The sequence below is a fragment of the Balaenoptera physalus genome (genome assembly GCF_965194825.1).
Source record: "Balaenoptera physalus genome assembly, chromosome: 20".
Lineage (NCBI taxonomy): Eukaryota > Metazoa > Chordata > Mammalia > Artiodactyla > Balaenopteridae > Balaenoptera > Balaenoptera physalus.
The window spans coordinates 22,875,386-22,902,850 of NC_138901.1; the positions used below are offsets into that span (position 1 = coordinate 22,875,386).

At 48.2% G+C, this 27,465-nt stretch overlaps 2 protein-coding genes across 3 annotated transcripts in view; one reads left to right on the forward strand and one right to left on the reverse strand.

Annotated features, from left to right (window-relative positions):
* The first annotated feature begins 2,265 nt into the window (after window positions 1-2,265).
* On the forward strand, window positions 2,266-3,930 carry HIGD1B (HIG1 hypoxia inducible domain family member 1B). The gene is made up of 3 exons (XM_082442661.1): window positions 2,266-2,392; window positions 3,011-3,145; window positions 3,789-3,930. Exons 1-3 carry the CDS (start codon window positions 2,293-2,295, stop codon window positions 3,851-3,853), a joined length of 300 nt encoding a protein of 99 aa, XP_082298787.1. The 5' UTR covers window positions 2,266-2,292; the 3' UTR covers window positions 3,854-3,930.
* Window positions 3,931-4,382: 452 nt separating this feature from the next.
* The window catches only part of EFTUD2 (elongation factor Tu GTP binding domain containing 2), a 34,650-nt gene continuing 11,567 nt past the window's right edge, over window positions 4,383-27,465 (reverse strand). Inside the window, exons 7-28 of one of the 2 annotated variants that reach the window (XM_082442607.1) lie at window positions 27,172-27,207; window positions 25,625-25,715; window positions 24,609-24,691; window positions 22,434-22,600; window positions 19,887-20,011; window positions 16,556-16,619; window positions 16,083-16,173; window positions 14,446-14,581; window positions 13,106-13,233; window positions 11,699-11,892; window positions 10,636-10,747; window positions 10,086-10,226; window positions 9,331-9,432; window positions 8,279-8,361; window positions 7,708-7,794; window positions 7,356-7,482; window positions 7,063-7,150; window positions 6,324-6,442; window positions 6,091-6,185; window positions 5,479-5,632; window positions 5,191-5,298; window positions 4,383-4,858 (exon numbers count right to left, since the gene is read on the reverse strand). In XM_082442607.1, the coding sequence (XP_082298733.1) occupies window positions 4,763-4,858; window positions 5,191-5,298; window positions 5,479-5,632; window positions 6,091-6,185; window positions 6,324-6,442; window positions 7,063-7,150; window positions 7,356-7,482; window positions 7,708-7,794; window positions 8,279-8,361; window positions 9,331-9,432; window positions 10,086-10,226; window positions 10,636-10,747; window positions 11,699-11,892; window positions 13,106-13,233; window positions 14,446-14,581; window positions 16,083-16,173; window positions 16,556-16,619; window positions 19,887-20,011; window positions 22,434-22,600; window positions 24,609-24,691; window positions 25,625-25,715; window positions 27,172-27,207 (2,427 nt within the window). In that variant the 3' untranslated portion in view covers window positions 4,383-4,762. Of the gene's footprint in view, window positions 4,859-4,905; window positions 5,299-5,478; window positions 5,633-6,090; window positions 6,186-6,323; window positions 6,443-7,062; window positions 7,151-7,355; window positions 7,483-7,707; window positions 7,795-8,278; window positions 8,362-9,330; window positions 9,433-10,085; window positions 10,227-10,635; window positions 10,748-11,698; window positions 11,893-13,105; window positions 13,234-14,445; window positions 14,582-16,082; window positions 16,174-16,555; window positions 16,620-19,886; window positions 20,012-22,433; window positions 22,601-24,608; window positions 24,692-25,624; window positions 25,716-27,171; window positions 27,208-27,465 lie in introns of those variants that run through there. The other variant, XM_082442606.1, reaches the window with a different exon arrangement.

The following is a 27,465-nucleotide window of genomic DNA, read 5'->3' on the forward strand; positions in this document are numbered from 1 at the left end:
AGATGTTTAACTCAAGCCTCAGTTTTTCATCTTTGAAATAGGAATAAAAATAATAGTACCTACCACATACCTAATAGAATAATAGTTGTGAGGATTAAATAAAATAACCTACTTAAAGCAATTAGCACATGTCTATGCTCAGAAGATCATAGCAACTATTATTATTTTCTTGGTTCTGGGCTGAGATGCTGTGGGAGCGTCGACATCATCTCAATGGGGAGAAGTTGAACTTTGCTCTCCATAGCTTGGCCTCCATTCTCTAAAGGGCTTAGAGTTGATCCTGATTCTTGCACTGTCTCATCCAGACATTTCCATCCTCCCACTTCTGGCCTAGAGCACTGATCTCTGGAGAATTCAGGCCACTGCTGGGACCAGGAGAGGCAGCACAGGAGTGTGTGTGAATGACTGGGAGGAGAGTTCCCATGGACGCTGGGGATATGCGGAGGCCCTGGGGAGATGCTGTGACCCTGGGTCTCTCCCTGAAGCAGTGAGGGCTAGGGAGAGAAAAGAGAGACATCAGCTGCTGGACACATTTCCAGTGCTAAAACGCCCCTTTAGGACAGACACACAGGCTAGGAGAGAAACAAAGGCATGGGACGGAGTGGGACTCTCCACAGTGCATCCGATCTTTCTCCATTTCTTAGCAAGAAGCTACTTTGGAGCCAGCCAGACCTAGGTTCAGATCGTGACACTGCCATTTACTAGCTGTGTACTCGTGGATAATTCATTTAGCCTCTCAGAAGCTCAGTTCCTGGTCTATGAACAAGCTGCTACTTACTGTGTAGAATAGTGGAAAGGTCTGAAATATAAATACTTGAAATAGAATAGGTGCTAATGCTGGTCTTTGTCATCTCTGTATCCTGAGTGAGCATCACCCCATAGGCAGTATGAAGGGGTCTGGAGATGTGAGGGAAGTCCCAGTTGTTTCAAACTCCTGGAGAAATCTCTTTGGTCCAGAAAACATCCTTGGAGGGATCAAGACCAAGACCAGACAGCCCGTCTCTCACAATTAAGGCAGTACAACTTGGGGGGGGAACCCAGGATCTCTATCCATCCTTGCCTCTATATTCCCATCTCAGTTCTTCAAATCAAGTCCGTCTCTGATCCAGCCACTTATGTCCAGAGGAATGAAAAGACTGAATTGAGGTAAGGGCTCCCCTCCATCTGATCTTTCATTACTTTCCAGTGTTTGAGCTCCAGCCTGGAACTCAGCAGATGGGGGGTTAAGACCGATGACCTGTCCTATCTCCTCTCCTCTCCATTCCTGACTTCAAAGTCTCCATAAAGCCGGACACTGCTTCCCTGACCCCATAGTGGCAGCTCCATCCTCAGCTCTTGGCCGATTCAAAGCAACAGACGCTGAGCCCTGGCTGGGCTGCTTGCACTCCACTTTCTAGCCGTCTCCTAGGGTAAGCACCGGCGTGCTGAGGACCTGTGGGGCCAGCAGTCTTTGCTCCTCCAGGAGAGGAGAGGCAACTAGGAATAGAAGTCACCTCAAGCAGGGACTTTGTCTCGTGGTTAGACTTAGAAGGCACCCGGCAGGCAGAACCCCTGGCCTAAGGACCAGGACTCTGGGACTCCATCTAGTTTTTGATCAGAGCAGACATTTACAGGGTTAGCAAGTAGAGCCATAGGGGTTCCAGCACAGGGATAAGGCAGGGGGTTGGTACCTGCAAAGAACCTGGCAAGAGATGGACTTAGAGACAGGAGAACAGCTCAGGGACCAGAATTTGTTCCATTAGACTTAACATCCAAAATCTACACAAAATTATACACAGATACATGCCTAATCGTTTCAATCTCTGGCTCTCGTGATTCAGTAACCAGTGCTGTAACTGTCTGGGATGGCTCTGGCTGCCTGGGGCCAGATCTTCCTCTGCAGCTCCATCAGGGACAACCATCACAGACTCAAGGCCAGTGGGGGACACAATGTTAAAGGCCTGTTCCTCCCACCCTCATCTGTGGATTTTTCCAGCTGCTTTTCTTGGCCCAAGGATCACACCCGTAGGGACAGAGATGGTAGAGGGGGAGGCAGAGAAAACAGTGAAGCTGGAATGAGCTGGGCAAGAGGCAGATGCTGGGAGGAAGAGACGGAGAAATGGCTCCAGCCATCTGAGACAGGACACCCAGGACACCTTTTTAAGTAGTGTCTGTGTTGGGCATGGTAAGAGAGGTCTCAGCAGTCCACTTCTTCCTTCCCACCCTAGACTGGGAATTGGAGTTCTTCCTGCCTCCTTCTAGGACCGATTTGAAGCCTAGGAGCCCCAGCTGCTAACATCTGGGGGCAGGATCATGTCTGCTAACAAAGGCTCGTGGGCACCACCTGAGGGTGAGGGCAGCATGTCTCAGAAGTTCCTGAGGAAGACCAGGGAGTCTCTGCTGGTGCCTATAGGTGAGTGGGAGACGAAGGAATGGGGGCCGAGGAGGGGGCCTTCTCTCAGAGAACATGTCTCCTAGTCCTTTCAAAGAATGAAGCACAGAACTCAAGTGGTCCTACCCATCGAATAATCAACAGCTAGAAGAGAAGTGAACCAACAGCAAAGGTGCCGAGGGACTAAGGGACACGTCCTGACAATGAAACGAAGGAGTCTGGATGGCTGGAGGTGGCAGCCAACCAAGCGCATGGGATACCAACACCAGAGTCAGGATGGGCAGGAGCAGTTTGGGGTCCCCCAGGGCTTCCTTCCCCCTGGCCCTGGGAGGTTAGAACAGCTGTGGGGGCCGGCAGCAGTTGGAGAAGAGCTAAGGGGGGTGGGAGAGTCATGATGATGGGCTATTTGTACAGGGAGGAGGGGAGTCATTGGAGGGAAGCACTTTGTAAATATCTTTGAGAAGAAACAACTCAATGTTCTAATGATAGCCTCTCCTCACCCCACTGCCAGCCCCAAAGCAGTAGCAGGAGGGCAGCTGATTATCCAGATGCCCAGCCTGCCTAGTGAGGTGTCTCTCACCAGGAGAGCGATGTACTTGGTGACTGAGGTCCAAGGGGTCATGTTCTCTGCCTACATAGGCTTAGGGGGCTGTGTGGTGGTGGCAGCATGCAGGATTTACCGGCTGAAGGCTCGTGGTTCCACCAAGATATCCACACACCTGATTCACACCCGAGTGGCAGCACAGGCCTGTGCTGTGGGTGCGATCATGCTGGGTGAGCAGCTGGTGGGGTCATGGGAGAATGAGGGCAAAACTGATTAGGCAAAATCTGGCTGTGAGTCCTGACAGTTAAGGGACCATGAGTTCAGTCCCTGTTCCCTATACCAAGCTCCACAGCAAGTCCTTGGTGAGGCCCTCATACCGAGAGCTTCAGGGTTCCCTGTTTAATCTCCTGTGTTCCAGGGGGAAGATGCACAGTCTGTTTCGTGAGTTTGTCCTAGAAATGAGAAAAACCATGCAGCAGAACCTATGCTTAATTTCTTTTCCTCTCTGGATCGAAAGGCAGACAGCTACTTACTAGCTGTGCGACAGTGGACAAATCTCTTTCTCTCACAGTTTCCCCATGTGCAACATGATGGTAACCACCCCAGCTTGCCTCCCTCATGTACAGCCGTGAGGTTTCTCAGATAATATACGTGAAAGTACTTTGTGAAGTGTTAAATGGGATGTTTCCCCAGGCTGTGCGGCCAGGTGTTTGTAGCAGCTGTTGTGACCTAGGAGGGAAAGATAAGCAGCAAAGTGGGACTCCCAAGGGGATAGCTAGTGTTGGACCCCCAGGACTCTGGAACACCTGAGAGAGCCAGAGGATGGGTGGAGGGTGTGATGTCATGGGGCCGTTTCCCTTCTCCCTCACACAGGTGCTGTGTACACGATGTACAGAGACTACATCAAGAGAACCGCGCAGGACGCTGCGGAGAAGTAGGACTCCTACAGGCCTGGGGCAGTCAGACCTCTTCGATCAACCCCTGGTATGCACCTAATAAAGGAGTCTGAGGCAAATCAACAGTCTCTTCTTCACACAGACGAGAGCAGAGTAAGGGATTGGTAGTGGCTGGTAGGAGGACTTACGGCAAAGGGCTGGAAATCAAAGAGTTCTGGCCCCCAGCTCCAGGGCAAGGAGAATCCTCAGGGGCAGAGGAGGAGGTGTAGCCCTCTGATCCCAGAGACCCAACAACTCCCAAGCCCCCTCAGGTGCCATCCACCAGGAATGGGAGCTGGGGACAGTAAAGAGGCCTCAGTGCTCATGGGAACACTGAGTGAAGAGGCAGGCGTTCCTCCCCCAACAGGCCGCCTCCCTGGGGACCAGGCAGGAAGAAGGCTGCAGCTGGGAGCAGAGTCAGTGCGGCCTCATGGGAGACAACACAGATCCAGAACCCAAGTGCCAGGATGAGCCCGTGCTGGAGGGAAGGGGGCGGAGCGGTGGGGATGAAAAGAACGGAGCAAGGCAGAGGTCAGAATGTTCTGTTCATTTATAAACCATGTCTAAGGTCAAACTTTTAAACAAAAAAAAATAAAATAAAATAAAAATCCACGTAAATCCTGACGACAGGGCCCCCTTGGGCTTCAACACTGCCATCCCCTTCTCCTTCCCTGAGCCCAAGTTCCTCTCTGTTCTCTGGGAATGGAGCCAGGCAGAGGCCACAGGAGGAACCAGGAAGCCAAATGCTCCTCCCTCTGGGTTGGAGGTTGGAGGCTCTGGGCTTGTTAAGGGCGGCCACAGCAGTCCCAGACACGCTCTGACAGCACGGAGTCCAAGTCCCACCAGGTCCTCGCTTCAAAGTCCAGGACGCAGCCCAGCGCAGGGAGCAGGAGCGGCCAGGAGTCCGGGCGCTCACATGGGGTAATTGAGCACAACATCCTGCTTGGCGAGCTCCAGCAACATAGGATCATCGAAGAACTTGCTGATGCTGACGTCTTCACTCAGGCCCTGCAGAGTGGGGGCAAATGCAAGGATGAGCCCTGCGTGACCGAGCTGTGCTTGAGTGCGGGGAGCGGGTGGGGGCCAAGTGTCGGCGGAGCTGCTTCGGGAGCCCTGCCTTTACGGTACCGTCCCAGGGCAGGGGAAGGCGCTCCCTTCCCAGGCACGCAGCCCCGGGTCTGGTTGCTTGAAGCCTATACAGATTGTGACTCTCCGCGCTGTGCTGTGAAATGCTTTCAGTCTTTGGGAGAAGGGTCCAAAAGCAAGAAATGAAGAGAGATCCAACTCCTGGCAAGACCCTTGGGGGTGGAGGGATGGCCGTGGGTCTGAGGGACACGTACCTTCCTACGACGGGTTTTGATCATGAATTCTCGGGCCAGGTGGGGTGCTGGCTGCGGCTCCAAGGGACGGATGACAATGCTCTTGTCCAGAGGATCACCGGGTACAATCTGAAAGGCAAAGTGGTTTCATCAGATGGTCCAGGCCGACCTCCCAGAGCATCTGGCCTAGCAGCAGGGCCCTTCTCTAGGATGCCGGCGATCCCCCTTGGGGCCTGGAGAGGAACAGGTCAGAGGGGATGACTTTGCAGAGGTGGGGACCATAGCGGCCAGCCTGCATTGTTTTCTTACCTGCCAATGGTGGAAGACAGACAAGGAAAAGGCCTGCCCCTGCGTGTGAGTCCGCAGATCGGTCTCAAAACCAAAAGAGTCGATGGCAGGGATGAAAGCTTTGATGGTGTAGAGAGGGGAGCCTGGGATGGGTGCATCCTGAGTCACATGCCCCCTGAGACAGAAAAACAAAGGCTGAGTCCCTAGTCCTGAAAAGGCCAAAAGCAGAGAAGTAGTGTACCCCCAAATGTTGATCATCAAAGAAAATAACCACAAGTGCGCTACAGAGGGCAGAAACGGCTCTCGGCCTAGTTTCCTGTGGAAGTCAAAGGGGCAGCAACCTCTGGGCAAGAGTACAACATTGACGAGACAAGGTCCTGTAGACATTCCCACCACTGACACACCCCAGGAATACTTGCCCCAGGAGCTCTCTGAGGGGGTAGCCCAAGGAGAAATCTCAAATTATAATCTGTGGTAAGGCTGGGGATTGCCTCATTCCTTTCCTACTTCCTTCTAAAAACCGTGGTTTCAGGAGTGGAGAGTGTGGGGTCCAGTCCCTCCTCCTCCACAGCAAGGTTCCTTCTTGCTGGGCTTGTGCTCGCTGCCCCTCCCTAACGTGCCTGGGCAGCTCACCTGCGTCTGGCCAGGACGGTATAAACAGCAGAAACACAATCTGCGGGAGCCTGGACCTCTACGAAGTAGTAGGGCTCCATCAGACGAGGGGTAGCCTGCGAGAGAGCCAGAAGGAAGGGTTCCTCAGCTTGGGGAAGGCTGAGGACCAAGAACCCGGGTAAAGGGAAGGCTGGGGGACAGTAGCCTCGAGGCCCCACTTAATGCCCTGCGGCAGGACAGCCCTACTCACTCACCATGAGGAAGGCAGAGTAGACGACTCTTCTGGCCGTGGGGATGATTTGGCCCCCACCCCGGTGCAGAGGCTCCTGGGCAACCACTGCATCCAGGATCTTAAACTTGACATTTCGAATCACTGGAAAGGAGAAGGGGGAGCTGACTGCTGAGTGGTTCTGGTGCTAGTCAAGGGTGCACGGGCAGAGCAGCAAGGAACCTCTGCAGCACTGCAGCTGTCTTGTAGCCATGAAAGATACGGTACAGAATCAGCCTGCAGATGCGCGTTCTAATAGCATATGCGGAGGTTTGAAGGTAAGCATATGTTCTCAGTGTTGGTTTCAGGCCACGTTCAGACAGCATAAAGGGTCCCTAGAAGTTTATGTGTTTCTTTTCCAGATATTTAATTATTTTGGGATGTAGAGTAAGTTCTAGGAATTGCACATTTGTCCCTACTAAGTCCAATCCTGGTCTATAAACCACTCCAATCCCATCCCCCTGATACCCTTCCTGAAGCACATTCCAGAAATGAGGAGCAAATGTCAATCTAGACGTGACTTCCATTTCTAAGGTGTACCAAGCAGTAGCACCAGGATAGGGAAGGAGAAGGGAGGAAGCTGGCCCAGGACATGGGAAGGCCCTGTGGGCCCCAAGCTGCTTCTCCTGCCGGGTCCCAAAGATGAGCCCACCCCACCTCATACACCCAGATGCAAGGACCCTAGAGGCCTGGGGTGGCAAAGGCAGAGGCGCTGGTGGACTTACACTCATCACAGAGGGGCCCCTCCCTGGTTCCCCACTGGAAACCTTGAACGATGCTGTCCTTCACCGAGCCGAGAAGAGCCTTGTCCACCTGCACAAAACATGAGGGCCCCTTAGCAGTGACCCTGGCAACAGCCGAAGAGTTTAGAGGGAGGAGGAGGTAGGTACACCAGTAAAAGGATACTCTTCTTCACCAGAACATACAAAATACTTTTGGGAAAAATAAGATCACTTTGTAGTTTCTTCCACTCAAGAGCTAAGAGAAGGCCACGTGGCTTCCATTAGTTCTTCTGTACCTCAGAGGGCAGGGTATCATCCACCAGGATGTTGGGGCCGGTGGCATCAGGGCCAAAAGCCCAGATGGAACGGGCAGCCAGCAGATCCCAGTCGTACTTGGTCTGGAAGAACTCTCCCAGCTTCTTCCTGGGGGAGGAGGAGAAAATGGTCACATCAGACAGTTCTGTGATTGCCCGTTCCTGAGGCCACAGATCCTGCTTTTCTGGGTAACAGTCGCCTCAGCCTACCTACACTGTGCCAGGACCATAGCGAGAAGGGGGAGACAAAATCAATTCCTAGAGTGAGGGATGTGTCGTGCTAGAGACTCATCAGGTAAGCTGTTCGGCCCTGGAATCAGAGCCACGTTCTCACCTGTTCCATGTGATCTGGACCACCTCGTTCTCTATGTCCTCAGCGAGGCCCTTCTCAAGAGGCTCAGCAATCATGGTGATCTTGTTCCTAGTCAGAAAGGAAATGGGTAATGAGGAGGGTCAGAAGGGTTGTTCCTAAGAAAGGGTGACAAAGGAAAGAGCTAAGGCAGCGACATCAGTGAAAGCCACAGGAGCAGAGTAGAGCAAAAAGGGCTCATCTTCTTTCATTTGAATCTATCACTCTTTAAAAAAGTAAAATTTGGGGCATTGTTTTAAAAAGCTTTAAACAGTATTAGTTATTAAACAGTGAAACAGTAGAGTTGCTGCTAGGGAAAATTTTAAGATGGTCATATTATACAGAGAGAAAAAGTGGCAATTACGAAACCACTGGGAGTAACTAAGGCAAAGAATTCCACAGCATCGTGTCCAAAGGCATAATGAGAGGTAAAACTCAAGTATCCTAAGCACCCTCATCCCAAGACTTAGGGGCCTCTATTTGTGATTGGGGTAGAGGTGGGGGCAGGGGAAAGTGACCCCTGTGAGTCCCAGGGTCACTATGACCCCTAGCTTACTTCTTATTGGGAGTTTCAGCAAAGCACTTGAGGGAGGATGTTTCCACGACCGTCTCACAAAACGTGACAACGGGGTCAGCCACCTGAGAAACAAAATAAACTGTTAGGCAAGGTCTAACTGTTGGGAGGACGACCTTCTGCCAAAGGGGATTCCAAGGTTCCCTTGATGCTACCTCTGCAAGAACCCCTGTCTTAATCAGCGTTAGCGACAAGCACCATAGCAGGCTCAGGCTAAAAGTCTGTACCTAAACTAAGAAGCCTAGAAAACTTAGTGTAATGCACAATTTATGTTCCTGAGCCAAGAGTAAGTGGAGATCAGTTTAGGGCCTAAATTATAGTCTCCCAGGGTATCTTTCAATATCCATACAGCCGTCCCACTAGCATTCACTAAACACCGTGGGCCTGTCAGAGCTCTGCCTTGACACACTGACTGGCGAGCGCCCGTTCCATCCTCAACCCACGACCTCCGGGCAGCACAGCTCCGCCCAGAAGCCCCCACATGGCCTACTCCCGGAAAAACGCAGCGTCTTCTACAGCACCAGCCCTGGGCTAAGAGGGGCATTTGAGGGCACTCACTCCCACGACCACCACCCACGGCCCTGGAGAAAATGTGTGTGTCCACTGAGACCAAGGCTGTGCGACGGGCAGTTTAACTGAGGGGCTACATTAAGATCTCACCACGAGTCCAGAAGAGCCAGTCCCCACGCTCTCCTCGGAACCATCCACTCTGAGCCCTAATCACCACAGATGGCTTAGCTGTGCAACCATTTTCTTAACAAAAGATCAAGAATAACTTTGGCTTGGGAGACTTGGCTCTGAACGTTTGACACTGAGAATAACCCCCACCGCAGGAGGCAAACTGGATTTCTAACCCTTCCCACACAGGGAGCAACAGGTCATGCTTTTCCCACACAGATCTCCTCCCCTGGCGCACCCTTCTCTCCTTGGACCTTCCTGGGGACTCAAGGGTTTGGCTGCTTGTAAAATTAGCCTGGAGCTGTGAGCCAAGCTCCTGGCCAAGCAGGAGCCAAAGAAAGGAGCGGCTGCTTCACCTTGATGTCTATCTCCGAGTACATCTTCCGCAAATCGTGCATCACACAGTCCAGGTAGAGCTCCCCGGTACCCAGGATCACGTGCTCGCCAGATTCTTCCACCTGAAACACAACGACCCTGGTGGTCACAGCCTGGACTCTCTTGTGGCAGCAACAGCAGACAGAGACAGCATGAAGGCTAGAACCCAGGAGGAGGTGCCCAAGCCCACTATCAGAAAGGCCACTGGCCAGTGTTGGTTCCAGCCTCTTCAGGAAGGATCAGTGGGGAGCAGTGACCTATGAGTCAGTCCTCAAGACACCTGGACCGCTGAGCACAGTGCTACTGGATGTGAGGTCACGGACTGAATTAACATCTTAGCCATTTAGGGAAAACCCTGCTCTGCCCGTGGATATAAGCTGACCCTGTAGCCCTGGCCAACTCCTCAGAAAGCTATGCTGGCAGGCTCAGAGTGACTCACTTTTCCCTGTGTGTTTTCTGGAAAATCAATTCAAAGTGTACTTTCCAGGAATCACCTTTCCTATCTAAAGATGCTTGTGTAAGATGCATACACACGTGCATACAGGCCCATACACACAAACAGGGGTCTTGTACTGCCTTCAAATGACAGTTAACAGACAGGGAGCAGTCCCTGATGTAGGCTGCCGGAAGCAGCAGATCAGAGCCACCTGGTGGACACGAGGCAGCGCGCGACACAAGCAAAGACCCCTCAGCCTGGGCACACAGGGCTCGGCAGCGACCGCGGCCTAGGGCCTACCTTGGTGGTGAGGGACGGATAGCTCTTGTTGACCTTGCGGAGGCCGTCCAGCATCTTGGGCAGCTCAGAGGGGTTGACTGGCTCCACAGCAATCTTGATAACAGATGTGGTGTTGAACTTCAAGGGCCGGAAAATCTGAGCCTGAGACCCAAAATGCAGAGCAGTGAGGACACCTGGCCTGAGCAGGCACAGACAGTGCAGAGGTCAGGGAGAAGCTGATGACCTGCTGGGGAGCGGACTATCCCCCCACCTGGAGCCAGGGCGCTGCTTGGAGGCAACCTGAAGGGCCATTTATTCCCACATACGTTGGCAGAACAAAAAGAGGAGGGAAAGAATAAAAAGATCCCTTCTAATTCCTAGCATCAGTACAAGGAGAATCCAGCAGGGGCAGATCTAGAAGGCTGAGCCCATGCTGAGGCCTGGCAGCAGGAAGCAGCAGTGACTCCGGGTTCATCCCCTGCGCGTTCTGCTGCCTGTTGCTCACGTGTGCTGCGGCTCCTTGTGACCCTCTAACTTAAGCCAATCTAGTTGCCTCTTCCAAAACTCTTACCTCCTCATTGCCTCGGGGTTCAGTTATGGTCGCGGTCTTCACAATTGGTTGATCGACACCTTCAATCAGAACCCAGTTGCCAGCAGGAACACGGTTCACTTCAATGTGGTACCTGGAGCAGCATCCAATAAGCAGCAATGGAACTTGGGCAGAGTATTCATTCCATAAAAATTTACTGAGCACCTGCTCTGTGCCAGGCACTGAGCCAGGAGCAGGGTGAGCAAAACAGATACATTCTAGCAGGGGAGGGATGCAATGAACAATCAATCATATAGCCAGCCACACATATATGTGGTTACAAACTGATGCATGCCATGAAAGAAAAATGCAAGGTATAACATGAGGACAAAACAGGCAAATCTAATTCCAGTTAGATGTTGGTAGTAAGCAAACCACTGCCCAAGGGGTAGAATGTAAGGAGATGCCAAAAGCACCACAGAAGATACTGCAACTCTCCTAGCTCTTTAATTTTCTTCTGCTTCTAGAGAATGGGGTGAATTTGGAGGGAAAAGGGGCTGTTGGCAAGGTGCAGCAGCCACCCTAGGAACAGGTCAGCCTCGGTTCGGCTTTCTAGCTAAAACACCAAACTGATGAACTGACAAGCAGCCCAGAGACCCAAGCGAAGTTTAATTCTGCAGACTGGGGTGCTACAAGGGATCCAGCAAAGTCTTTATCTTAATCAAAAAATAGTCAGTGGAGTTCGGGAAATAATTTCTTTTGGGAAGAAACATAAAGGTTACGATTTAAAGAACACAGAAGAGGAAAAGAAGATTAAGATGAGTGAACATGGAAATCCTGCTACAAGAGTTTATACAAACCATTCAAAAGGCAAAGGCAGGGCTCTTGGCATTATCCCAACAGTAGCTGCCTTGTGACCCTAGCAACCTTGGATAGTAAGAACCAGAAGTCAACAGATCTGCTGAAGGAGTGGACTTCATCTTACCCCCATCACAGGGAGCCAGGCAGCTACTGTGTTTCCAAGGAGGACCACCCCTTTCAGCTCGCTGGGGCAGTTCCAGTGCAGAGGCCCAGGCATGCCCCTAGGGGCTCTGGTTGGCAGTACCTGGCCACGGAGATCCAAAGGCGGCCCACGGTGCATATCTGGGAGTCTTCCTCATCCTCCAGGGTGTAGTTCTCCCCCAGTACCTTCACAGGCTGCCCAGCATGGATGGTGCCACTTAGCACTCGGCCAAAGGCATGAAACTGAACTCCATCATCTGTGCTGTACATCTTGGTAGTATGGCACATCAGGGGACCCTGGAGGTGGGGACAGAGTGTAGCCTCAACCACACAGACTCTCTGGGTAAGCACCACCGTCTCCACCTTCCTTGTTAGCAATGACATGAGCTCCATGAGAAGGCAGCCCAGACAGAGAAGAAGATGTGGCAATCTCCTGGGAAAATTCCAACCAAGGCCCACCCCCTGCTTAGTTAATAGATGTCACAGGCATAGCAAAAAAAATCTTCCTTTTTCTTGCGGGGGGGATGAGGGCACTGGGAAAGAGAAGCAGGTTTAGGATGGTAGAATGGCACTTTTAACTTGCAAGATTATAAGACTAACTTGCCCCAAATTTCCTCCAAAGAAGTAACTCACAATTCTCGACTGGCTGTAACGTTTATGCCAAGAAACTAGATTGCCTAAGGAATGACGGGGACAGATTTTTTTAAAAGCCAGGACTGGGACTTTCCTGGCAGTCCAGTGGTTAAGACTCTGCACTTCCACTTCAGGGGGCACGGGTTCGATCCCTGGTCAGGGAACTAAGATCCCGCGTGCCGTGCGGCAATCAATCGATCAATCAAAAATTAAGGGGGCTTCCCTGGTGGCGCAGTGGTTGAGAATCTGCCTGCCAATGCAGGGGACACGGGTTCGCGCCCTGGTCCGGGAAGATCCCACATGCCGCGGAGCAACTAGGCCCGTGAGCCACAACTACTGAGCCTGCGCATCTGGAGCCTGTGCTCCGCAACAAGAGAGGCCGTGACAGTGAGAGGCCCGCGCACCGCGATGAAGAGTGGCCCCCGCTCGCCGCAACTAGAGAAAGCCCTCGCATAGAAACGAAGACCCAACACAGCCAAAAATAAATAAATAAATTAATAATAATAATAAAAAATTAAAAGCCAGGACTGAGAAGATTAGTTATCATTCGTTGAATCTTTACTACCTGTCAGGCACCATGCTAAACACAACCGTGACACTTGCTTAATCTTACTTACTTCTCATAACTACCACATACAAATTATTATCATCACTTTATAGACCAAGACCCTTAGACTCAGAAAGCCTAAACAATGTTCTCAAGATCACACCAGCAGTAGTGGTAACGTCGGGCTTTGAATTCAGGTCATTCTGACTACGCCCATTGGGAGGGCCATGTAAGGATGGAAAAGAAGGCATTACTCCTGTGACTGGAAAACAGTATTCCCCATACAGTAGGGGACGGAAATCAGAGAACCGGGGGGCCACGTTCCCTTACATCAGGGTCACAGTCGCTCATGGCTTCGCCGAGGTCGGAATCCACACCTCCGGTGTAGGTGTGCTCGATCTTGGGCTTGGCGCCCGCCTTTGGAGAGGGGATATGCTGCACACACATGTCCACAAAGCCTGCGGAGGGAGCAGAGAAAGCCACTACTATACGCTCTCATGGGGGAAGGGAGTGGGGAGCTCTGATCCACTCATGATGGCCAGAAAACTAACAGTGAGAGGACTGCTTTTCAGCTCGAAAAGCTATGGTCCTATGATTCTAGGCAGAAGTGATACCCTGTTGCCTGGGCATATGCTGCTAAAAGATTTGGAATCACACTGATGCCAGGGACGAGCAAGAAGCAAGTCTAAGTGGTTCCTTGGAACTCAGCTGACAAAAACTTTAATGTATCTATATCAGTCCATGACCTTTTACTGAATATAAGCACTTACTGAGCACTTACACAAAACTAAATAAGTACCCCATCTCTTCTTTCTAGATCTACTTAGAACCATCTCCGAACTGACTCTTCCCTTTGGGAAACACTTCATACGTTTCTGTTCAATAAGTTATTCTGTTTTTCTAACAGCCAATACGCCATACGAGAGAGAACCTCCATTGGCACCTTGGGGGGGGCCTAGCATGTCTGCTTTTAGTTGGGATCTCCTATGTCAGATTGATGACCAGCCCAGAATGAACCATTAAAATTATGCGCTTTAGGGATTCAGATACCTAATTCCTATCAGACTCGGAATCAAGAGATTGCTGAGAGGGCCCTTAGCCATCACATTTTCCACCTCCCTTATTTTACAGATGAGAGATTAGAGTGACAGAAGGATTGAGTGGCTGGCCCGGGATCACCCCATGGGACAGGGTCAGAGGAGGATTAAGACTCAGGTCTTTTCCCAGCCAGTCTGGGGCTTGTTTTACTATAGCACCTGCCTTCTGCGTGACTAAAATACGAGAAAGAGGAGCTTGGGGGAAAGAGAGATTGGAGTCTATAACCCATCTCCCAAGTCCCAGCCTGGGGCTTTTCCCACTATTTTACCACACCCACGAGTCCACCTTCCTGACTGCCCTCTGGCAAAAACACCAGAACCTCAGAATCTGCTTCCCCATCCCCTTTACTTGCATGCTCCTCCTGGTAGGGAAATTTAATTGCTTTTGTTTTCCCAAGATAGAATTCTTGGTACCATCTTCTAAGCAAAGCAGCTAGGAAAAAACCTAGGTGCCCTGCATCCTGACCTGCAGTTTACTTAAAAGAGCCTCAGATCTCCAAACACCACTGTGGGGTAAGGGAAAGGTCCCCATGATACATGTGGAGGAAATGGTGATGACGATGAGCTCCTTACCTGTGAACTCCCCAAAGAATTTTTTGCAGACCAGCCTGAGCAGGGGGCGGATGTTCAGCTTCAGCTCCTCCTTGGTCAGGTGGATGCCAAGCTCATCCAGGGTCCTCGGGAGGCTGGTGTCCACATCACCCACGACCTGTGACAGTAACAGACACCATGTCAGCTCGAATCATAGCCCCAGTGTGGTGGTACAGAGGACAAGGGGGGCCAAATGGCAATAGGAAGGGTCACTGCACTGGGTTCTCTTCTACAGGGAGAGCTCTTGGCAAGGATATCAATTTGGTTTCAGGGAAATCTTTGGTACTTACACTTCAAACCAACAGTGGGTGTAGCAAGCTCAGTTAAATGCCCACACCAGCCAATAAACCTGGCCCTCTCAGACGGACTGCTGTCAGTGCTGCCCCCTGGTGTCCAAAAAGCAGCATCTCATCTCACTCAGGAAATCCCTTACCCTTCCTTCCCTATTTAGAGACTTCTCAGATTTAGAGGATCACTGCACTGGAAGGAACCAAAAAAGGTCACCTAGCAGTCCATCGGCTGTCAGGATGGGGCCAAGCTAAATCATCCTCAGCAGACTCAAGGTCTCTACAGAGACGGACTCTATAAATTTCTTCTTTAATCCTTAGTCTCACACAAGATACGAAGTATTTTCCAGCACTAATAAATTTTAATCGTGGTACTTTGTTTTGTTGCTATGTTTTACTATTTTGTCAGTTGGAATGGCCACACACATTTTGTGTATGTGTGTGTGTTCACTGTGCACAGTGCTTATTAAACACTTGCATAAACACATAACACTCATAAAGGATAACTGTCTTGGGAGAAAGGTATGTATGAAAATTCCTGTACAACATTATTACCCTTTTAGGTAGCACAAATTCATACAAATGCAATGTTATATTCTTTGGAGCATCCCACATGTTTGTTTTATTTATTTATTTATGTATGTATGTATGTATGTATGTATGTATGTATGTATGTATTATTTTCATTGGCGGATAGTTGCTTGGAGCATCCTACATGTTTAACTACATCATTACCACTGTCTGATGCATCCTTTTCAATCTGACAAACATCACATACATATGTGCCCAGAATAGTCATTAAAATCAAGCTCATATAGCCATTCATTTAATGGCTGCAAAATACTTCATTTTATGCGGTGTACCGTAATTCATTTAATCAGATTCTCACCGATGAACACGTATTTCCAGTTTTTTCCCCTTTTCCTGCTGGTATAAATAACGCTATAACATATATATATATATTTTAAATATATTTTCATATGTGTATAAAAGTAAAAACTAGAGAACGTTCATGTGAAACAATTATATCGAAGTTAAATCCCCATAACTGAAACTATTACTTCTCAAGTGTCACATTCTTTCAAATAGTCAAAATCTTTGTACGTTTCTCCAGGCTGTGCCTTTTCTTTTCTATCTTCCCCCTTTACTCTGATCTCAACAGCACTTAGAGGACTGTAGTGTTCTAGATCCAGAAGACTGGTGACCAACCTTCCTCATACTCAGTAATACAAAACTGATCAGGTTCAGGGGCAGGGGGAAGACCAAGTTCACCAGCTCTTCCACCCTGTGCTTAGAAGGGCAGACCTGAGCCAGGTGGCCTGACACACTCACCTGAGCGAGGATCTTATAGAGGGGCTCCAAGATAAACTCCACGAAGCTCCTCTGGGAGCTGCTGGTTGGGGCCTTTTTGGTGAACTTTCGCCTGAAGAGATCAAGAGTTATGGGAGACCCAGGAGGGAGATGGCAGTGTCACCAACCCCAAGAGTGGATTTCCTAACTTCTGAATCTGGGCAAGGCCAAGCCGAGGGGAAGGAATGTGTGTGATCATAAAATCTCCAAACACAGACTCCTGAGACGGCATAGGTTATAACCCTCATGCATGCCTGGGCTGAGCTGTGGAGACTTCAAGGGAAATGGCCTCTCACCGTGTTAGAGCTCATGAAGCCAGCTCACTTAGAGGAGGAAAGATGGTGGTTCACGTCTAATAAAAAGGTCGGTTTTAATCTTAGGAACTCTTTCTCTGTCCGCACTTACTGGGAAAATGGATCACGCCTCTAGAGAGTCACTTCCTGCACTCTACTTACGTCTTGGGGTTGAAGTAGATGTCACCCCAGAGTCTTTTAGCAAATTCCTGGTAGTTAATGTCACCTATAAGAAAAGCCATACAATTATAGTCTACCTAGCAAAGTACTATTCGAAATTGTTTCATGTGCCACAAGTGGTTTCTAGCTGAGGAATTCTTGCACCTTCCTCTCCAAGGTCCAGACATTTGCTTCTACCCAGGCAGGCAGACAAGGATACTGAGGCACAAGGGACACTACTGGCCCAAAGTCAACAAGGCGATGCTGGAGCCAAAATAAGCACTCAGGTAGCTCCATCTCCAGGAAGCCTATGACTGAGCTATGGACAAGGGTACAGTTTATATCCTTTCCTTTGATGCAACAGGCTCAACTGCCTACATGCTATCCTCTGTGTGCACCTATTACCGCCCCTTCCTGCAGTGGATCTTAGTAGTTCCTTCATTCCTTCCTGACCCACAGAAGCTCTACTCTGCTGCCAGTGTGGGCAACCTCCCAGCCGCAGCACCACGCTGAGGCTCCGACTAGCCGTCAACCTCTAGAAGGCACACACCCAGCCCTCTGGAGAGAAAACACCAAAGCTAACCGTTGTGTCATCTTTTACCAATTGATATTTTTAGTTTGACTGCAACTGCTGATCCTCATCAGACTGAAGCCAGCAATTGTGGCTTTTAAAATTCAAGATCTTCTGAGTCCAGAGCTCGTCTAATATTCAGTTAGATCCCTGATAGCACCAGCTATCTCGTGGATGTTTCTAACCCAGATGTCAGACTGCTATCTCTTTCTTGAGAAGGCATAGAGGAAATTCATCACCTTTTCCCTAAAGCCACATTCCCTCAGACTTTTCGCTCCCTTTCAGTGAGGCCATCATCGGCACTTCAACCAAGCTCAAAATCTCTTTGTTGCCCACTTGGTTAATTACCACATTTCCCCTTCTTTCCCACGTTATTAGTTACTTTAACCCTCTCTCCTCTGTGAACCGCTGTTTCTTTTACACACCTCTATTACTGCACTTAACATACACTGTATTATAATCACTGGACTGAGCTGCCTGAGCACTCACAAGAACCAGGCCTAGTGCGTAACAGACGTTTAATACATGCTTACTCAAAGAATGAGTGAACACCTCTCCAATCCCCCTGCCCCCTTTCAATCTCAAAGATAACATCAAGCCAATAATCACAATCCTGTATCTGTATATTGGCGAAAATGTCTAAATAAGTGTCCCTTCCCTCATCATTTCCTCTCTCTGGCCTATCTTCCATCAGCTTTGCACATATCATCCCACTCCAATCTTTATTAGCTCCTAACTGCCTACAGGATAAAGTCTAAATTCCTTAACCTCGCATTCCAACCCTCCCCAATGTGGTCCCAACCCAGCCTCCCAGTAGTTTTACTTCAACTCTTCTCCTTGATGGAACAGTCCACTATTCCTGAACAGCCGCCCGTGGGCCAACACCACCTGCCTCCGTGCCTCCTCTCCCAGGCCAGCGAGTCTGGACCTCCTGGCTCCCTACTCTCCACTGTCAAAGCCCCGTCTCCTTCAGGCAGCCTCCCCTAGGCCTTTGGAGCCGAATTCCCTCAGCTCTACCTGCCTACGGCAGCCCCCAGGCACTAAGCCTACACCACCTTACACTGTCATTCATCACTGTGGGATTCTGTCTACCCACTGGATGAAGTTCCCAGGAGTCAGAGATTATTCATCATGCCTTGTGTTCCTAGTAAGAAGACATGGTATCAATTTTGGCAGGATGATGTGATTAAAAAAGCACCAAAGTGGATTCTAGTTCCAACCCCATCAATAAGGTCTGTGTCCCTGGGCACAGTTTTCCCACATGTAAAACGATGGGGAAGGACGCAGTGATCTCTGATTCCTTCCAGTGCTGACTTCCCAGAAGTCCATACGTGGCTTTTCATAATGATGCTGGGGCTCACAGCTGGCTTCTTCGGAAACTAACAGTGGGTTCGAAGGGTGAGTAATAATCTCTCCTAAGGCTCAGAGCCATTTTCAGTCAGAAACTGAACCGTCAATACATTATAATTACAGAAACAATCTTGGATTTTGCTTCATATGTTGATACAAACAACATTCAGAAACATAACCTGGAACCCTGTTCAGGTGAATTTCATTTACTGTCTGTCCATCTATACATTTTTTAAAAAAGAGCCATTTGGAAACAACCAAAATATATGTCTAATGATGAGAAAGTGAATAAGTTATAGTACATCTATACAGCGGACCAATAGGCAGTTACATAAAATCATTTTTATCAATAAATTTTAATAGGCAAATTATTGTGATCTAATGCTAAGTGAATACTTATCTTATGCTATTATACTATATGTATATATATAAAATATGATCTCTTTTATGTAAAACACTGAACTGAGAAAGAAGGAACTACATCAGAATGTTTGCAGTAGTTATGGTAATGAGGTTATGGGTGAATTTTGTTTCCTTCACATTTTACTGTATTTTCCACTCTTCTAAATAAGGATGCAGTAAATATGTACATATTTTAAAAAAGACCAAGTTTTAATTGGTCCATTATTTTCACCAGAGCAAACGTTTCCACGTTTGAGAGTGAGGCAGGACCAGTGACTAAAGAACACTGGTGCCCCAACGCCAGCGCTGACCAGCTGTGAGGCTTCTCACTGAGCCTGTCTCCTCAGCTCCAAAAATGGGGGTGACAAAGACCTCTGTGCGGAAGTACAGTATTTGACACACAGGCTACACACTGACACCCAGGACATGGTTCCTACTAGATCTGAGGGAACTGGGGAGGCACAGAGGTAGAGTGCACGGGAACCTCTTGAGAGTTGGGGAGCTGGTCCCAGGGTTCTGGTGTTGCGGCTCCAGGGGCCTATAAAATCATTCCGCTGGACGTCCCAGTGGGCTGCGAATCCAACTCGAGTTCTCAAGTGGGCCTACAAAACTTCTATGTGCCTGGATATAGTTGGAAAGACAGCTAGAAGCACGACCGGTGAGAGAGATTCCATCTCTGAGAAAGAGGTCTGAATGGCTTTGGAGCCATGGATAATTCCTTCTTGACAAAATCTGTTTCACCCTAGGAGAGATTCTTATTCCTAACTTGAGCTCCCTCTTCACCCATTTCTTCCCAGGCACCTTTATCCCTCTATTTATTGTTTGGAAAGCAGTTAGCCCGAGGAAAGAGCCTAGGTGCCAAAAAGAGCCCCAGATGTGAAGACAACACTTGATAAAATGCCTCCCTCCGACAGGGGACTCTGGCATGAAGCCCATTTCTAAACCATTCAGCAGGAAAGGCACACATGACTCTGGGGAAGCTGGAGAGACAGACTGCCAGCCAGAGCTTACCAAAGGTGTCAGCGTAGATCTTGGCAAAGGAGCCCAGTGTGAAGCAGATGCTGTACTGGGAGCTGGAGAAGCAGACGTTGCCCAGGAGCGGGGAAAGGATTAGGTTCTCGTCAGTGGAATACATGCTGAAACAGAGACAGCCGTGAGTGCAGAGCCAGGCTGGGCAGCAATGCCGGCGCGCTGCCAAGGGTGAAGGGCGCAGGGACTCAATATCACAGCTTCTTTCCAGCCCTCACCCTCAGAAGGGGCTTGCATTATACACTCGGCTTTGCCAACAGCCTGATCCAAGAAAGTGACATGATGGAGCTGTACCCTAACCCCCAGTAACAAAGTGATTTCCCAGAGCTGGAAACATTCTGCGTGATCTTGAAGAAGTTAACTGCGCCGGACAAGGGGAAACTTGGAGGACAGAGACAAAGACCTTGGAACACAGGAAACTAATCTAATGTGATAAGATTAGAGAAATCCAACATTTTAGAGAAATCTCAATTTCACAAAGAGAAACACCAGTGTAAGTAAATGAATGAATGAATGAATGAATGAAAAAAAAGCAACTTTGCCCCCTGCTCTCACTGCCCTACTCTTCATTGCCTTGTTTGGCTTTCCTTTTACAAATTCATGTTAAAACGTTCAGTCTTAAAAGCCATGCAGAAGCCACAGCACCCCAAGTTCACTAGCATTTATAAGAAAACCAGCTGTACACAGGGATCAAATCCACAACCCTAGCCTTTCTGACACCCTGCTTTACGCAATTTCTTTTCTTTTTAAAAAATATTTGGCTGCGCCAGGTCTTAGTTGCAGCATGCAGAATCTTTTTAGCTGCGGCATGCGAACTCTTAGTGGCGGCATGTGGGATCTAGTTCCCTGACCAGGGATCGAACCTGGGCCCCCTGCGTTGGGAGCGCAGAGTCTTAGCCACTGGACCACCAGGGAAGTCCCTGGAATTTCTTAATTTAGAAATAAAAGTATTGGCTTATAAAGAGTAGTCCCCTACCATACTCCCAAGTTACGGTCCCCAGAGGCAATTGCTTTCAACTCTTTTAAAGGTGCTTCTAGAGCATTCACCTCCATATTTCTAAATAATATATTCATGTTGCTATTTCTTTTTATTTCTTTTTTTTTTTTTTTTTTTGGCTGCATTGGGTCTTCGTTGCTGTGCACGGGCTTTCTCTAGTTGCGGCGAGCGTGGGCTGCTCTTCGTTGTGGAGTACAGGCTCTATCTAGGGGGCGGGCTTCAGTAATTGTGGCACGTGGGCTTAGTAGTTGTGGCTTGCGGGCTCTAGAGCCCAGGCTCAGTAGTTGTGGCACACCGGCTTAGTTGCTCCGCGGCATGTGGGATCTTCCCGGACCAGGGCTGGAACCCGTGTCCCCTGCATTGGCAGGCGGATTCTTAACCACTGCGCCACCAGGGAAGCCCCATGTTGCTATTCCTTGTTTGGTGGTTGAGATGTGACTTCTTGACTTCCCATTCTGGTACATAAGGATTTAGCCCTGTCCAAGCCGTCCCCCCTTTAGAGAAGTTTATCATTTCATCTTTTGGACTCCGGCCATTATATGGGCTCCAGTCATTCTCAGCCCTTCCAGTAACAGGGAGAAGATACCCCTGTTGAGAACCAGTGTTACAAACTGGAGGATGGTGGGGCGGGGTGTCTGAAGGTGAACCTGTCCCCGCCACGAGAGTACCGTCCCTGACCCTCAGCGGGAGAGAAGCTCTCTCAGGAGGGCAGCCTCCTCCCAGGCCCTGCAACGGGCCTCAAAAAGTCATCCAGTACATCCTTCAGCCTACAGATAAAAACTGTCTTTACGAATATATTCAGGGAGTTCCCTGGCGGTTCAGTGGTTAGGACTGCACGCGTCCACTGCTGGGGGCCCGGACTGGATCCCTGGTCGGGGAACTAAGATCCCACAATCTGTGCGGTGTGGCCAAAAAAAACTAATTTAAGTTATTCTTCAAAGCCACCTTGGTACTGTATCTAAGGTCTCCCAACCATCACTCAAAAAATCCATCTTTTTGAAAAGCAGCTTCAACAAGAAATAAAAGCCAACAAACAGTTCCTTCTCTTACTGAGTCTGTGCTAGTAAGATAATAGCAGCTAACATTACTCACCCATCAGCTACTGTCTGCTGAGCACTGTGCTAAGTGTGTTACATTGGCTGTCTTTAATTCCTTGTAACATCTCATTGGGCAAATATTACTACTCCCTTCTTACGGAAGCAGAAACTGAGCCTCTATGAGCTTAAGGACTCTGCCCAACTTTACATGCTTGGTTCAGTGAAGACGAGACTGATTCTAGAGCTCAGGGTACTGACTGCAGTACTAAATTGAGGATGTGTGGCAAGCTGCATATCTGGTTAAGGAGCAGAGTTAATGAGGCCAAGGCGGCGGAGTCAATCCCTGCAGAGCCACAGAATGCGCCTCTAGCTGTGTCCAACAAGCTCGTCAACGCATGCCAAGGAATCAGTGTTGCCCCCAGAGGTGTTCCAAGGTTAAGATTTATAAAAACCAGAGTGCCGAGGACAGGAGGTCCACTCCCAGGGTTCCTCTACCTTATTAATCCGTTGACCTCATCTACAATGTGACGCAGCTTGTAATAAGCATCAGTGGGGGGCAGCTTCAGCTCCAGGATCAGCCGGTCAATCTTATTGATGCACACGGTGACTGCCAGCCTCTCCTGCACGGCGTGCTTGATCAGCCGCTCTGTGTTCAGCATCACCTGAGAGACACAAGGCTCAGAAGGTGGTGATGAGAGCAAAGAGGGCAGAACAGTCCAGAGCAGAGCCAAAGAAGGTACTACTTAAAAATATGAAGAATGTGGAAAAGAGGAAATAGATTGTTGGGGGGAAGCAGAGGGTATCTTGCCCAATGGCAGATTCAGGAATTTTAAGAGGTGACCTTGCAGGATTGAGAAATGAATAAATACACTGATGATGTTGGGAGCCAGGTTTCTCAGTGCCAGAGAAGGAACCAAGGAAGGCTTGGGAAGAAGCTGTGGTGCTGAAATAGAATTGTGGGTATTAGGATAAATTGATTTTTTTCTTCTCTTCTACTGTGTTAATGGTTTTTAATATGTATGTGTAGAAACAGTTACAGATACCTTTGGGTGTATATTATCTGTGTTCAGTGAAAAGTCCTAGAAGCAATGTGTCCCAGTAGCAATGAACATACTCTGATCTTTGTTTCTAAGTATCCGTCCTCCCTATAAGGAGCCAAAGCTCCATGGAGAAATGGCTGATTCCAGGATTGGGGCAGGGAAAGTACAAGATGACTCTAGGACATCTTTTTGTGCCTAAAAAAAGACGGGGCATGTCAAAAGGATAAAGGAGCCAGCCTGAAGGAGTTCTCACTAGCCAAATCTGGGATAACTAGAATATTAAAAGATATAAAGATACTAGTGGATTATAACCCACTGAGTAAAATAAAAATCCGTGTATCCATACGGATAATAAATAAGCAAATGGAGAAGGGAAATCTCTTCCTTACAACAGAATTCCAACCAATAAATACAGAAGAAATAGTAAGAGTTTGAAAATCACCATTTGCAACTATTATATCAATAAGCTAGGAATGACCAATGGATGATAAAACTGGTAAAGTTTGATAAGGAATAACATGTATACATAGACTCAAGGTATCACCCCACAAATCAGTTATTACAAGGGGGAAAACAGTAACTTTACATTGGAGAAGCCTGGCACACCCACCTTAACCAAGTGATCAAAGTTCACATCACCAATAATGGGATAAGGTTACATCATGGGCCTTCTGATGTGATGGACTAATAAGAACACAACTGTGCTGATATAGTATTCCTGCCCCAAATAACCTGAACCTAATCATGAGGAAACATTAGACAAACCCTGATTGAGAGACAGTCTACAAAATAAATGGCCTATACACTTCAAAAATGCTAACGTCATAAAAGACCAAGAAAGGTAAAAGAAGAATTCCAATTAAAAGAGACATGAAAATTAAATGTTATGCATCATCCTGTATAAGGAAAAAAAATTCTATAAAGGACATTAATGGGACAATTAGTGAGACTGACTAAGGTCTACAGAAAAAGATCTGTACAACAATATTGTATCAACGTTGAATTCCCAGATTCTGGTAAGTGTATTATGATTATGTAAGTGAATGTCCTTGTTCTTAGGAAATACATTCTGAAATATTTTATTTTCAAATGGTTCAAGGGGAAAACACATACGTGTGAGTGCATATGTACATGTACAGAGACAGAATTACAAATGAGGGTGTTCTCTGTACTACTGCAACTTTTCAGTAAGTTTGAAATTACTCCAAGATGAAGTCAATTTTTAAAAAGGTAACCCTGGCTCCCTCTGCTGGCTATCTCACCGATGACAACATGAATGAGGTTAGCCAAATCACCTAATCTTTGGGCCTTTTAACTCCAATCTCTCTTTACCTTAGACAAATCCATTAACATTTAAAACTCTCCTCCCTCCCTTTTATTTACCTTTGTCATTTTTGTGTTTCTGAATGACAATGGGTCCTATCATTTTGAGCTTCACTGGGCAGGGAGTGAGGGACTCACTGAGAACTAATTTTGACTTTCATTTGCTGCCCTAATTTTAGAGCAAAGGTGAGGCTTAATCCCACAGACTCTCACGTTCTCTAATTCCCAGCTCACTCAGAGCTCTGGGCATCGTGCGCGGCAAACATGACAGGAAGGAGGGGTCTTAAGAGAACTGACGCAGACTTACGCCCTCAGCAGCATCGATGAAAAGGACCACTCCATCTGAGATGCGCAAGCCAGCTGTGACCTCGTCAGAAAAATTCACGTGTCCTGAAAAGCAAATACCAAGTAAGTTGCCACTTGTGTGGTGGCAGGATGAGGCACAATTAACTTGTACGTGGTCTGTGGGGCACTGCAAAGCATGTGAACCCACAAATACCCCCTTCCCTTCTCCCCACAGCTCCCTGCAGTGTGCAAAGTTCCACGTTAGAGCCACATCCTTGGATTATGCTTTTATACAGGAGGCCCCCAAACATAAAGAAAGCATTTTATCAAGGAGGGCACAACACATTCAACTCGCAGACTAAACCAGTCTAATCAGCAGTGAACAGAGTTCTGCGGGACAGAAGACAATTTGGAAGCAGGAAAGAGGGCAAAGGAGGGCCTGGAGAACGGGAGCTGGTTCCTGGCAAGGTGGTGCTGGTGGGTGCGGGTAGGGGTCAGGGGCTGAGAGGTACGAGGGCATCGGGCATCTGATGGGGCAAAGAAGGTCAATCTGTCAAAACCCAAATTTTCCTATTTAAAAAAAGGGAACCCTGAGCTGGTCCTTCCCAAAGAGAAAGTCAGCCACAGGGTGAGGTATGCTGCTTCTATGGTAACCTGCATGTCCCCCAGCCATCGGTGTGTGCCCCCATAGTCTCCTTCAAAAGACTGAGACTGCCTGAGGCCGGGACCATGTCTGACTCAGCTTTGTTGCCCCAATGTCTAGCATGGGCTGACACAGGCTGAAATGAATAAGTGAATAAGATTCCCCCAAATTTAAATCTTCTAAAGCAGAGTCAAGAGAGGAACAAAATAGAAGGCCTGGAGCACACTGCTGGCTAATTAACTAGTTAGAAGCAAAGGAGACAGTTAAAAAAAGAAAATTATCTCAATGAAGGCAAGGGAATGTAAAAACAAAGACATAATGCTCTGCTCTGTTCTGGAAGCAAAAGAAACAAACAGGACAGGGTTCTGATGGTAAAAAGTCAAGGAATGTCCTACCTGGAGTGTCCATGATATTGAAGAGGTAGGATTTTCCTTTGGTATCTGGCAAGACTACTGTCACAGGAGTACTCTTGATGCCAACACCCCTCTGAAAGTCGCAGAGAGAAAGAGGGCGAGAGTGATCAAGGCTTCTTCCTATGCAGGAGGGATTCACTCTGCTCTTGGATCTTTCCAGTTGCTAGTAAATTACATTGATGTCTCTCCTTGTAGTGGGTGTGATTTTTATCTAGGTCTGTAAGCAGAATGACCTTAAAGATGAACAATCTTGATGTTAAAAAGCACTGGGGGGCTTCCCTGGTGGCTCAGTGGTTGAGAATCTGCCTGCCAATGCAGGGGACACGGGTTCGAGCCCTGGTCTGGGAAGATCCCACATGCCGCGGAGCAACTAAGCCCGTGAGCCACAACTACTGAGCCTGTGCATCTGGAGCCTGTGCTCCGCAACAAGAGAGGCCGCGACAGTGAAAGGCCCGCGCACTGCGATGAAGAGTGGCCCCCGCTTGCCGCAACTAGAGAAAGCCCTCGCACAGAAACGAAGACCCAACACAGCCAAAAATAAATAAATAAATTAATTAATTAAAAAAAAAAAAAAAGCACTGGGGCGGGGCGGCGGGGGGAGTTGGTTCAAATACAAAAAAGTAAAAATAAAAAAATGAACAAGCTAGCAAAGCAGTATTAAACCTTAATAGAGAATCCAGAGTCCTAAAATCTTATCCTCCTCATACACTGTAAACAAAAATAATTAAGCACAGTACAAGTAAAAAGAAACAATCTGCGGCATTTTAGGTTTTCTTAAAAATATATTATAAAAGCTGTAACAGAAAATAAGTATTAAAACAACTCCAGTCAAACAAATATATAAATATATATAAAAAAAAAATAGCTAGTATCTGTTGAGTGCTTAACATATGCCAGCACCGTTCAAGGTTCCTTTGGTTAATCACAGTACTTACACTCTTGTGCTTTCCATGTGGTCATTTATGAGAGACAGAAATAAAGAAGAGGGGGAAACAGAAGGGATTAGAGGGGAGGGACAAAGATCCAGATGGAAAGAAAGACCAACCAGTAGGAATGGGAAAGACAGAGATGTATGCTCACTCTTCTATACAGAAAGAGAAGCACAAAGACAGACGAACCCATTCTCCAGGAGAAGCTACTTCCAGAAAGATCAACATATGGATGGAGTCATCTTACAGATTTTAAGGATGATGTCATTTTATAAATCATGTTTAGCTTCTGCAGAACTTACAGCATAAATGTACACATCACCTCTTAGCATTTGCCCTACTAGGCTAAATTAAATCCAGCCAAAGATAGGAGGGTCTCCCCTTTTACCCTACAGTTTGCCTACCCAGCTCTCTTTCAAGTTATAGATCATAGGATGACCGAGAGAAGCAGGGAGATAAAGAGATGAGGGGTGGGAGTGAGGGTGGGGAGGTGTGTGGTATGGACCAAAATGTTACCGTAAAGCTCTTCGACATTCCCTACAAAACTACTACTGCTGGGCCTGCTGTGGACAACAATCAGACTTCCAAAGGCACACTTACCTCTTGCTCTGTGAAGAGGATGTCAGTGTAGCACAGCTTTAAAAAAAAAAAAAAAGGAACTGCAGTTACCTCGTGAATTCAGACTCCTCTCCCACACAAACCATCAATTACTTTCCCTCACCACCTCCCAGCTCAAGGGTCTCTGCCTCAGGAGGAGAATAGATGGAAGACAACAGGGTACCCCTACAGAAATTTCAGACAATGAGACCAGCACCCTCCCAGATGGAAAATGCTCCTGGGGGTGTGGTTGTTTGGGGAGTAGGGGAAGTCACTAAAAACCAGGTATGACTGAAG